The sequence below is a fragment of the Talpa occidentalis genome, unplaced genomic scaffold (genome assembly GCF_014898055.3).
Source record: "Talpa occidentalis isolate TD23 unplaced genomic scaffold, MPIMG_talOcc4v2.1 talOcc4.10, whole genome shotgun sequence".
NCBI classification, from domain to species: domain Eukaryota; kingdom Metazoa; phylum Chordata; class Mammalia; order Eulipotyphla; family Talpidae; genus Talpa; species Talpa occidentalis.
Window position 1 is genome coordinate 70,117,696 of NW_023600993.1, and position 13,115 is coordinate 70,130,810.

The window sequence follows — 13,115 nt, forward strand, 5'->3', positions numbered from 1 at the left end:
GTTTCAGTAAAAATTTTGAATTTTGTTCCCCCATAGAGTTTCTAAGACTGGTATTTCCATTCATTTTATATATGGAATATCAGTAGGCTTTGGGGAACACAATAGACAGGACTCTATCTTTCAGCTTGTTTTTAATAAAAATAGAAACAGTCAACAAAGAAGGGAAGAAAATAATTTTAAATTTTTTCAGGACTTACTCTGTCTTGTAAATTCTAGCATTGTACCCAACAATTCTTTGGATTAGAAACTTTTTTAAATTTCCATTTTATACATGAGAAAACTGAACCATAAACCTATTTAATGTCACTTTCAGAGAGAAAAAAATGTGCATTTGAAAATGACAATGATCACTTATGGTTCAGGATTATCTCATGCTGAAAAGTTCCTGTCCAGATGTCTTTGCTGAGAAGCATGGGTAAGTTGTCTTTGCTATTAAACAACGATGACCTCAAGTCTATCTTTTCGGTAGAGTGTTGTCATCAGCACAAGATGGAAGCATTTCTCCATCTAAGGCTCTGCTTTCCCACATGTGTACACAGAGCAATTCAAAATGCCAAGCTTTTACCCGGAAAGACTCAAATATAATAGATGAAAGGCTAATCACAAAGAAATAACAATTGTTAACAATGATGACCTACATTTATGGAGCACTAAATTTGCTGAAGATCACCCAGTAAAGCCCTTGACCTGGGTGATTTCTGTGAAACTTCCTAACTCCATTTGTAGGAGGCATTGCTCTTATCCCAGTTTTGTTAATGAAGAAACCCAGGTTTCAAAAAGTGAATTAATGTTCCCAAGGTAACTCATCTGCCTGCATCTATCTGATGTAAGAACCCAAACACTTAACTGCAAAGATAACTGTGGCTGCAGCAAGACCTCATTGAATTTTAATACCAAAGTTTAAGATTACCTGATTTACTTTCATAAAAATTCTGATACAGGTATTTTAAAATCATTATTTCATGTGGCGATAAATAAGTTCAGCAAGTTAAAAATTACTACTTGCAGTAGACCTGTACTTCATAATAATTTGTCAAAGACAAACACAGAAATACTTAAAGGTATATAGAGCTTCTTCAGTTCTTAAATTGAAAAACTCACTTATTTTATTAAATCTTAGTGGGGCAGGGTAAAGAGGGTAAAATTCTGAAATACCTTCAATTATTTTCCCATAACTTCTCTACTCTAACATTCATGAACATTCTGAAGGCAGACATTCTGAATTTAGGAAGACTTAAGGTGCAAAGCCACTCACTATATCTAACTATACCTGTGCACTCTTGACTATCTGTGCTTGTACCTATGTGTATAATGATGTGCTTAACCCTGGTAACTACTCCTCAAATGGGGATTACCACCCTTTTTTGTATAGAAAGCATGGATTTAATTTCTGACATTTTCCTGTGAGAGCCACTATACCTTGACTTTCTTGATCACTCAGCTCTTCTGGTGGTTCCAGGATGTCATCAGGATGTGGGATGCAGAATCCATGGAAGGGGCCCAGATCAAAGCACTCATGTATGAGCTCCATGTTTACTCTTGAGCACACACTCATGAACCCAACTGCTATACCTTCCACCTGAAACATCCAAAACATCTTGTAACACTTTCAGATCTCAAATTAATTCTCATTCCAAAACTTCCATGAGCTTACAGCATGTGGGTAGTTGGTAGCTTGGCAGGCACATTGAGATATTTAGGGCAGGGAGTAGTATCTTCCTTTAATAGCTGTAGTGTCCAGCATAAAGGATGACAAAATGTTATGACATATATAACACGATTAAAGAAATGTCCAATGAATGACCACTGCAGACAATCCCAGAGGTGCATATGTAATTTAGGAAAGCTACCAGATAGTTATTGGGGGGAAGCTATTTGGAATTGATCACTTGCCTTCATTGTCCAGACAATGATCCTGCCTGTCCATATCCTTTTTATTAGCACACTGCAAGTCCCTCCTGTCTATTCTCCTCCCCTCCATGATGTACCATTCTCAGTAACAGCAGTCATTATTCCAGTGTCCACCTAGTCAAACCCCAATTCTAAGAAAGCAAATGGATAATTCCTCCTCATCAGGTAGGAATGATTCAGTCTTCCTTAAAGATTTCTCTGGTGGTATGGTGCCATGGGAAGGAAGTGTGAGGAAGAAGGTTTGATGGGAATTTGTGATAAATTATGGTACTGGACCAAGTGAATGTAATCGTCAAACACATTGCTTCCCAGTGATATACCCAAATTATAGGTCTTATACGAGGAATAAAAGGTGGTAAGATAATTATGACAGTGTGCTATATAAGAGACATATTTTTGGTCTTTATTTCTAGTTCCTGGCACAAAGTTCCTAAAATCCTTGTCATTTCCTGACAGGAGCATCTTGTTTTTCATCAAAAGCCTCTTTCAGCCATACCTGCTTATGCTAATGAGTCAGCACCTGGAGAGATGGGGCTGGTTGTCATAGGAACCATGTGACCAGAGGGTTGGCAATGTCAGGCCCAACATCTTCCCCCCTCTAGGGAGAGAGAGGGGCTGAGCTGAATTAAACCAATGGGCAATTTATCATTTGTCATTAAAGAAAATTCCACAAAAACAAACATAAAAAATCAATATTATCTGGAAGTTTTCAGGTTGGTGGACACATTGAGGTGCTGGGAGTCTGGCGTGCTGGAGAGGACACAGAAGGCCCACACCTCCTCACTCCCATAACTCGCTCTGTACATCTTTTCCATTTGGCTGTTTCTGAGTTGTATCCTTATTAATACACTGGTAATAGTAAATAAAAAGTGCTTCTCTGAGTTCTATGGGCTGCTCAACAAATTACTGAAACTCTACAGATTACTGAAAGAGGGGGTCATGGGAACCCCTAACGTATGGTCAGTTAGACATACAGATGACAACCTGGGACTTAACAACTGACATCTGAATTAGGGTGAGGGAGACAGTATTTGAGACTAAGCCCTTATCCTCAGTATCTGCACTAACTCTGGGTATCACCAACTTGAGTTGCAGGATACCCAGATGGCAGTAGCAGGAATATTTGGTTGGTATGGGCAAAACCCCACACATTTGGTGTCAGAGTGTTGTAAGTAGAGGAAATAAATTTTTGGTTCTTTTATGAGTAAACTAGATGATTTACTCCTATTGTTGGTACCTAATATTATAAATGAACAGCAATTTTTTAAATTCTATAGATATCTGATATTGCGAGGCAACTATAATTACAATTCCTTATTGTGTCTCATCAATAATTCTGTATTTCATTCGTCTCTGCAAGGAAAACACTTTGAAATTTTCTTTTTAAGAAAGCAAGAGATGACTGTATAGGCCTTTAAATTTCACATAAATAATTCCTGTTGATTAGTTTGGGTTTGAAGCACATTTTGGCTGACTGATTTGACTCTGACAACTTTCATTAGATGCCAGCATTTACTGAGTTCTAGTCCTCAAATCTTCAGACTTTTTTTTTTTCTTGAGACAACCATTCTACTCAGGAGGTAGAAGAACTCAACATTCATAATGCACCCCTTTGCCCTAAGGATGCACCTCTTTCCCATAAGTGCTCATTCACAGAAAATAGTTAATATTATAGCATCTGAAAGCAGAGAATTAAGCCATAATAATACTCAAGATTTTAAATGACACAGAAAAAAAGACTGCATTAAACAATTTGTTCTCAAATGTGTCTTCTAATTTAAAACCATTTGTTCTCAAACGTGTTTAAAAAATAAATGTGAAGAGTCCCTTTATTTTCTCTGTAACATTGAAATATAAGAGGAACTACCTAAAATTAATTTTTCCATGCACATTTTTTCTTTACAGCCCCCTGTCCCAAATGGTTCTAGCTGTAAAAGGCTGGATTTACACAGCTGTTTTATAAAGCCATCGACACTTTTAATAAAAGTCCAAAGTAAACATTTTAATTTTTTTCCCAAATAACAAGTGATTGTTTGTCTTGTTTGCACTCGTGAACAAAGGCTGTGTAGCCGCAGTTGTCTGGCTTCTCTGTAATTTTAGGCCTAAGACTCAGCAGACGCTGATTAACCAATCCATCTACCATATGTGCAGAAAGAGACGGGCCAGCCTCACTCTCGGCAGGGAAAATTGGCATCCATCTTGGTTCACATGGAGATGTCCTTCTAATCTACAGCCACGCTGGCGCAACGAAACTTCGATGGCCTGAAATACCTTTTGCTGGCTTCACAGTGAGCTGCATGCACATGATAAGAATGTATTATTTATAAGACCGCTGTTAGTAATGAGCTATTACACTAATGGCTCATTGTGTTTGGAATTTGATTTCAAATGGCATGGATCACACATTCTGATGAAAATGAGAAAAACATGTTTTGCCATTAGGAACAAAGATTTAACGTTTTCCAATTCTACAACCTGTTATATTCCCATCATTCATCCCGGGTTGTGACAATTCACAAAAGTTCACAATTATGCACTACAAAGAGCAAGTATTGAAAAATATCTGCTTTTGCTTTTGGGTTTCTTTCAAATAACTCTCCGGATTTGAGAAACAAATATGAATATATGGAAGCATTCAAATGCAACTTTGTGTGTGTGTGCCTGTTGGTATGTATTCGGAAAAATAATTTAGTTAACTTTTTTATTTGTACAATGAAAAGGCACTGATTGCAGGCTGCTATTTATCTTTCAGGTGACAGAGGTACTTTGCACCACAACGGTGTCTTATATATCTTATACTTGAGAGAAAATATATACAAGGTTTCGATTACTTAAAAAAAAACATGTGCAGTGGCCCTGTCTTTGCAATCGGGTGCATTAACAGACATGAGTACACTGTATTGTTGATGCTTCCATCCAAAAAGCCCTACAGTCACCCTCCTTTTAGGGTGACAATACTACACAATGAGGATACCTTCATTGTCACCACTGTCAGCTTGATCCTTTCTGTTAATGCCAAGGGCATGTCTGAACTGGCAGACTCTGCCCACCCACAGGTCAACAGTGCCTACTCTGTCCACTGCTGCCTATATCATGGATGATGCCAAAGCAGACACTCTGTCCATCTGTCTCCAGGAGCCGCCTTGGCCTCCAACTGCCCTTCCTTGAAATCTCAGCTTGGAGTAAACACCAGATGTCAAGATAAGCCAGGAGAAAGTTATGAAAAGGAACTTGTGGCAAAGCAATGAATCAAAACTTCTCCAAAGTAGCTATTAAGCCAAAGAAAGTCTTCACAGTTAAAAACCCTTAAGGAGTAAAGTGTTTCCCACGTAACATATAGCTCTCAGACAACCTACAGGCATGATCTGAAACAGGCTTGTTTGGAAAGAGGCAGTCTTGATTCACTTTATTCCATTATCCTTGATGAATCATGGTCACCTAAAAGTAAAATGTGCTGGTAAATGCCTAATCATCATTCACAGGCAAAAAGCCCTGAGTTTTAGCATTTGCCAACTTTGATGGTGTAAATACTTCAACTGTGGCCAAGTCAAAGCTACCAGTGTGATGTCACTGAACAGGGAGCTGGGGAGAGCTGCTCAGTAGCCACTATTATAGAGTTTCCACTGTTCAGAGATCACAGGCATAAATAACCTCAAAAGAATAAATTACAGTAAAAAAATAGGAAGTGATACATTATGAATATTAACTATATTTTAGTATAACTTATTACACTGTAAGCTTATATAATTTAACAGTCAGCTTACCAGTTTCCCAAAGATTTAACAATTGGCTCTCATGAGCCAGAGAAGTTGACTCAGCACACTACTGCCTAAAACAACAATCTTCAGAAATCCAGGTGGTTGGGGGAAGGGTCCCAGGAGGCAGGTGGGAGGTTAGTGAAAACATTGATTTTGAAACTGAAAAGGTTTAAGATGCAGTATGGCATGGTGCACCCTGGAGACCCACTCCCAGGTCCTCCCACTTGAAGTTTGAAGTGCAAACTTCCATACCCACAAAACACAAAGCATCTGATATCAAGGCAGGCAGCATGGCCTCCAGAGATTGGGCTGGTGTCCACTTGTCTTTTAGACACCAAAGCATCTGTATAGGGCTGAGCCTACAACGTGGAAGTCTGCAACTTTCTGCTGGTAATTACACACACTGAAAGTGTACAACGTATGATAAGAGAAAGAATCTAGGGGAAGAGTTCACTTCAGATGCTCCTCACAAGCACTAACTGAAGAGATTTTACTTCAAACTACCACCTGAATACCTAACAACTAAAAGAGTGACATCAGCATCATGGCAGCCTAAGATGTACATAGTTTTTGTCTCCCACTTCAATTATAAACATTCAGCAACCATTCGTAAATGAAAGCATCTTTGAGGGACTATGGACTTATATCAAAGGGTCCACCCATGCCCACCTACATGTCAGGAAACAGGCAGAGAGACGTTGGCCCTGGCTGTAGACCCTACAGTTGCTGTGAACTAAATTCAGTACCTTTTGGCTGAGGTATGGAAGCCCCTGGAGACTACCGACTAAGACAATCATTCACACAGGAGAGAACTTTTGTAGAAGTCCAACATGCCAGAGGATAAGTCCTAACATTCCACTGGGGGGGGGGGGAAGCACAAGTTTGGATGCACTGGAGTGAGTATGTCATGTTTATCCAGAACACTCATCTACTACAGAATAGCTAGGGTTAAGGAATATATTCCTTGGCTCATGATTTATCCTGAGGTGAACATTTGAATGAGTATCCAGGTTGTCAAGCTGTGTGTTAGACTGCCAATGGGACTTATTTCTCCCATCCCATCTAGACTACTAAATTGGGAGCTAAATGACTGGATGGGATAAAATGGTCTGGGAGAGCAACAGATAGGACTCTGGGAGGACATAAAAGGGACACAGACCCTAACCACATCACAGATTCCCTCTATCCATCGAACAAGCCCACCCTCAATCTCTGGGAATGCCACACCCATGAATGGCTCTAGCTGACACATGGTCATCCACAGCTCTCCATATACCTCACCCACATACCACTCCATCCCATTGCCAGATTCCATGAATACACCCAGCAGTCATGCAGGTAGGCTTTGGCAGTGGCTAATGAGTATATGCAAAAAATCAACTGAATCTGCGGGCCAAGGAGAGACCACAAATTTAAGCTGTAGTTCCGCCTTTCAGTAAACAAAGAGAGGCCATCAGCACTCAGTCTGGTGCTTTGCAAATTTCATGGAATGAAAGTAAGCTTAAGAAATCTATCAGTTGGGGCCTCCCTGGTAGCACAAGGGGTTAGGACGCAACCTATGAAGCTATCCGCAGCCACTGCAGCATGAGTTTGATCCCCGGCCAGGGAGGTGACCCACATGGCACAACAGACCTCTCCTGTCTCACCCGCTACTCCCCTCAGCAGTGTATTTCAGTAGATCTGCCTGTTCTGCTCCCCATTCTGTCTCTGGTGGGTCCTCTCACCACCACCCCCCAACACACACACCTCTGGTCTGTACCCCAGTTCTTGTATGCATAAATAAATACATCTTTAAAAAAATAAATCTATCAGAAGAGGGCCCCCCTGGGGGTGCAAGGGGTTAGGCACAGCACTGTGAAGCTTTCTGCAGCCTCTGCAGCATGAGTTTGATCCCTTGCAGCCAAGGAGCTACCTACATGGTGCAGCAGACCTCTCCTGTCTCACCCACTGCTCTCCTTGGCAGTGTATTTCAGTCAGTCTGCCTGTTCTGCTCCCTACTCTGTCTCTGGTGAATCCTCTCATTCCCCTGCACCTCTGGCCTGTACTCCAGTTCTTGTATGTGTAAATAAATAAATCTTAAAAAAAAAAGAAAGGAAGAAATCTATCAGAAGAGAAAGCAAGACATATGGAACAGCCTATCCACAGAGGGTCTGAGAAATCCTCAGAATCTCTAGGAGGGCTGCTGAAAAGTTTCTCTCCTCCAAAGACAGTAAAAACAGGAAGAGGTAATTGCTACTTCAAATGTGAATAGAGAAACACAAAACTCCAAAGCACATCTTAAAAATGATACCACCACGGGATCACAATAACCTTCCAGTAATTTAACAGAAAGACCTGGATATCTCCAGTCTACCAGATAAAAAATTCAAAATATACATATTAAGGAAACTTAATGAGCTATAAGATAGCACAGAAATACAATTCAATGGAATAAGGAAAATAACATACAAACATAATGAGAAAATTAACAAAGCAACTGAAATCATAAAAAAGAATGAAACAAATTCTGAAGCTGAAAAATAATGAATGAAATGAAAAATACAATAGAGAGCAGTGACAGCAGATTGATCAATCAGAAAAAATAAGTGAGACTGAAAACAGGAACTTTGAAATTATCAAATTACAGGAGATCAAAAAAAAAAAAGAATGAAAAAGAGAAGAAAGCCTATATGATCTATGGGCTATCAAAAGGAACTATTTACATATCACTGAAGCCCTAAAAAGAAGAGAAAGCAGGGGACAGAAAGTTTACTGAAGAAATAATGGCTAAGAAGTCCCATATCTGGAGAGATAGTTGGATATCCAAGATCTTGATGATCATAGATAAACAAATAAAATCAACTTAAAAGAGACCCCCTTCAAAAGATACTATAATAAAATTATCAAAAATCAAAGACGAAGACAGAATCATAAAAACAGCAGAATGCTCACTTCAGCAGCACATTTATTAAAACTAGAATGATACAGAGATTAGCATGGCCCCTATACAAATTCATGAAGCATGCCATATTCTGTCCTGTGACTCTTTGCTGAAGATTAGGAAAAGCCATGAGTCAAAGTACAGTGTATGGCACTCAATAGTAAAATTATGACTCTGCTATAAAAATATTCATATGAACATATTCCCCTAACTTATATACAGTTTTGTAAACCAGTATCACCTCAATAAAGAAAGGGAAGGGGCCTCCCTGGGGGCCTAGGGGTTAAATATCAGTGCTATCACCTCTACAGCCTGAGTTCAGCCCCCTGCCAGGAAGCTAACCCACATATGGCACAGCAGACCTCTCCTGTCTCACCCGCAGCTCCCCTTAGCAGTATATTTCAGTAAATTGGCCTGTCCTGCTCCCCACTCTGTCACTGATAAATCCTCTCTCACACACACCCCCAGCCTGCACCCCAGTTCTTTTATGCAAAAATGAAATTTTAAAAAATTTTTAAAAAGGGGAAAAATAAAACAAAAAACAGCAAAAGACAAAAAACTTGTAACTTACAAGGGAATCTCTGAAAGATTATCAGCATATTTCTGAGCACAACTTACATGCCAGAAAAGAGTGAGATAATATATTCAGAGTGCTGAAAGAAAAAACTACCAACCAAGAATACTTTACTCAGCAAAGTTGTCCTTCAAAAAATGAGGGGGAGCAATCCTGCCCACATGTGACCACGTGGGTGCCTCTCTCTTACTCCTTTCCTAATAAACCTGTCTTTTCAAAATGTAAAAAAAGAAAAAAATGAGGGAGAGATGAAGGTTTTACCAGACAAACAAAAGTAGTTCATCATCACTAAACCTGCCTTATAATGAACACCGAATATAAATATTCAAATGAACCTAATCCCCTAACTTGAAGTACAATATATGTACATTGAAGAACTCATGGTTCTTCAACTGAAATAAAAAGATGCTAATTAGAAAACATGAATATATACAATGCAATGTAAATTTAAGTATAATATATAGTCAAATTCAGAATAATCTTGACACTGTAATATGGTTAGTATTGACCACTTAAGTCTAGTACAAAGATTAAAGGATAAGAGTATTAAAAATAACTATAGCTGGAGAGTGCAAAGAAGGCAGCAGAGTGAAGACAACAGGCTCACATCCTCCATATACTCACAACTAGACTACAGCTGATTACAGGATACACTAGGAACAGATGATTACAGGACACACTAGGAACAATATCCAGAGAAGGGGGCGCTCCAGTAAGCAGTAGAAAGGGCCAAGCAGGTAGCCCAGAAGGTGAGGTGAGCTCCAGACCCGGCAAGTCCCACAAATAAACAAACCAGAACTGACAAGTGGGCCCCATCATGGTAGACCCCAGCAGACCCTAGGTAGTCCCAGGATGAAACCTGGAAGCAGCCCTGCTGAAGAAGGCTGCTGAAGACCCCAGTGAGCCCTGGAGCAGGATCTGGAAGAAGCCCCACTAAACCAGGCCCTGAGACACTAACAAGCCCCCAGAGAAGAACTGGAAGGAGCCCTTCCTGTAGTAGGACCCAGCAGACCTCAGAGAGGCCCAAAACAGGACTGGAAGCAGCCATCACCACAGTAGGCCCCAGAAGACCACAGTGATCCCTGTAGAGGGACCTGGAAGGTGCCCAGACACTGTAGGGCCTAGCAAGCAGTGGAGCAGACCCTGCCAAAGGATGCAGATGTAACAGAACTTAGCAAAGGTCATAGCAGGGACTGGCTGCTACTGGTTGTGGTTGTTGCAGCAGAAAGCAAGAGGGACACCATTTGAAGAGACAGTCTCATGGAGAGGAGTGGGATTGATTATCCCTTAGACAGTAGAAACAAGTGCAGACTTCAACAGGGTTGACACCAAAGAGATTCATATATCAAATAGGAGGTGGGTGGAAAGAGGAACCTGAGGGTTGTGGTCTGTAGTAGGGGATACCAGTGGCAGAGCTATAAGTTCGGCCAGGGGCACTATGGAGACGAACAGAAGTTGTACGGAGGCACACAAACTTGAAAGAGGATAAAATCTTATGGAAGATGTACAATGTTCCACACAGGCTGGGTCACTGCTAAATACAACAGCAGAACAGGCATTCTGATCTGCATCTCCCCTCCACCCTCCCAGGACTGGCGCTTACCTGGTGTGATACACTGAGAACACAGAGAATGCCAAGTTTCTCATCCCAAACCCCAGAGAGGAAGAATATTGGGTGTCACAAAAATGAACAAGCTCCACTCCAATTCATCCATACCAAATTATTGGACATACATTTTCAAGTCTAGGAGTAGAATTGCGAGGTCAAATGGTAATTCTATGTCTAACTTTTGAAGGAAATTCCAGACTGTTTTCCTTAATGGCTGCACTACTTTATAATCTCATCAGCAATGTAGGAGGGTGCAGATTTCTCCACATCCTTGTCAACACTTGATTTTGTCCTTCTCTGTTATTATAACTATGCCAGTAAGTGTAAAGTGGGTTTAAATTTGCATTTTCAATGTGGCTATTATTCATCTGTATATTTCTTTTTTGATAAATGTTTACTCAAATCCTTTGCCCGCATTTTCTTTGGATTTTTGCCTCTTTATTGCTGTATGATTTCTTCGCATATTCTAGATACAAGTTCCTTGGCACAGGCATAGTCTAAAAGCCTCCTGAGTGATTCTCCTACACAAGAAGTTTGAGAACTTCTGATACAGAAAAAAAGCTGCAAACTGATCATGCCATTAGAGTAAAAGAATTTTTCATTCCAAATTCTTAAAGAAAAATTATATTCTTTATCTCCTATAATTGTGTCAAATTATGAGAAGTGAGTGTATAAAGAATGATTAATCCTTCAACAAATTATTCTGGAAGGAAAGCTTCTAAATTCCCATCTTCTAATGCTTTTCAATAAAATGGCAAAAAGTTCTTTCTTTTTGAAATGAAGGTCAAATATCTCCTTCAGGAAAAAAAAATTGTGATCATTTTGCCTGAACCTTGGGAGTACCTAAATGAAATAATTAGCTCTAGGGCTGGGCACCCAAGGGCTCTATCTATTGAATATGTTTATTAATTATGATACACAAAAGACAAGTATAAGAATTCACTCAAAATAAGATTAGTGATCAAAAACATTCAGTTCACACTTATATAAACCTCTTTTAAAGCCTTTTATAAAAAATGACCTCTGTATTTCCCACATGATATAAGAAGGACATCTTTTTTTTTTTAAAAAAAGAGATTTATTTATTTATTTATTTATACAAGCACTGGGTATTTATTTATTTATTTATACAAACACGGGAGGGTGAGAGAATTCACCAGAGCCAGAGCGGGGAGCAGAGCAGGCAGAAGGACCGAAGCACACTGCTGAGGGGAGCAGCGGGCGGCAGGAGAGGTCTGCGCGCCATGTGGGACCCTGCTCAGGTGGCCGGGGAGCAGCCGGGGATCGAACCAGCGCTGCAGAGGCCGCGGGCAGCTTCGCAACCCAGCGCTCAACCGCTGCGCCACCGGGGAGGCCCAAGAAGGACATCTTAACTCACATCTGAATTGCTTCCTTCTCTCAAATTCTGAAACTATCATCAAATCTTCCCTTATGAGTTTGTCAGTAACAAACCATTCAGAGGGAAGCTTCACTCCTTTAAAACAGTGTTCTCAAACACAATGGCATCAGTTTCACCTAGGAACTAGTAAGAAATGTAGATCTTCAAGTCCCACTCTGGACCTACTAGATCAGAAACATGGAGGGTACATTCCAGGATCCTGTGTTCTAATCAGCTGAAGAAGTAATTTTGTTACAAGCCAAGATTTGAATACCATTGCTTTTCAATAGTTTCCTGACATTTCCCATGTACACACAAAGAAGATGGCACTGTTGTTCCAAAGTTGCAGTCCCCACACATTCCCTAATGACCACAAGACACTAACAGTCTCAACTTTTTCAATCCAGATGATTTCTCCATTCCACTGGGCAGAACCCGTGAATATCCCCATATCAGTATTTTCAGCTTATAAGAACACCAAAAGCATCAGATGGAGGAGCAGGAGGGAAAATGCCATTACATTGTTTTTTCAGCAAGACCTATTTTAGCAGGTTTAAAACTAATTTCAGATACCTAATGATACCTCAATATGCCATGTTCAGCTATCAAAAATAGGATCTTCTTTATCAAAACCAGTAGAGTCAAATGCAGAGATAGAGCCCATCTAGTTAAAATTCTATAATGTAGGCATTTCTTTCAGTGAATGTCTTCAGGAATGGCTAGAGGTTGAGAGATGGTCTCAAGACTCATGGATTTATTCACACATGCTCACTGCTTTGACAGAGGAAGACTAAAGCTCACAGAGCTCAAATACCTAAAGCTAGTAACACTGGGAACAGGGGTGATGCCTTAGCTCAGAGACCAGTCTGGCATACCACTGGGAAGGACACAGGGGAAGATGAAAGAGATGGCAGCTGTGGGGTGCTCTGCCAAACCAAGGACAATGTCACTTATTTCTGTCATTT

At 40.2% G+C, this 13,115-nt stretch overlaps 1 protein-coding gene across 4 annotated transcripts in view; it reads right to left on the reverse strand.

Moving 5' to 3' along the window:
* Positions 1–13,115, reverse strand: part of CFAP61 (cilia and flagella associated protein 61) — a 278,265-nt gene that overhangs the window by 232,799 nt on the left and 32,351 nt on the right. For all 4 annotated transcript variants that reach the window (XM_054695984.1, XM_054695993.1, XM_037493943.2 and 1 more), the window contains exon 8: positions 1,420–1,579. In XM_054695984.1, the coding sequence (XP_054551959.1) occupies positions 1,420–1,579 (160 nt within the window). The remainder of the gene's footprint in view (positions 1–1,419; positions 1,580–13,115) is intronic.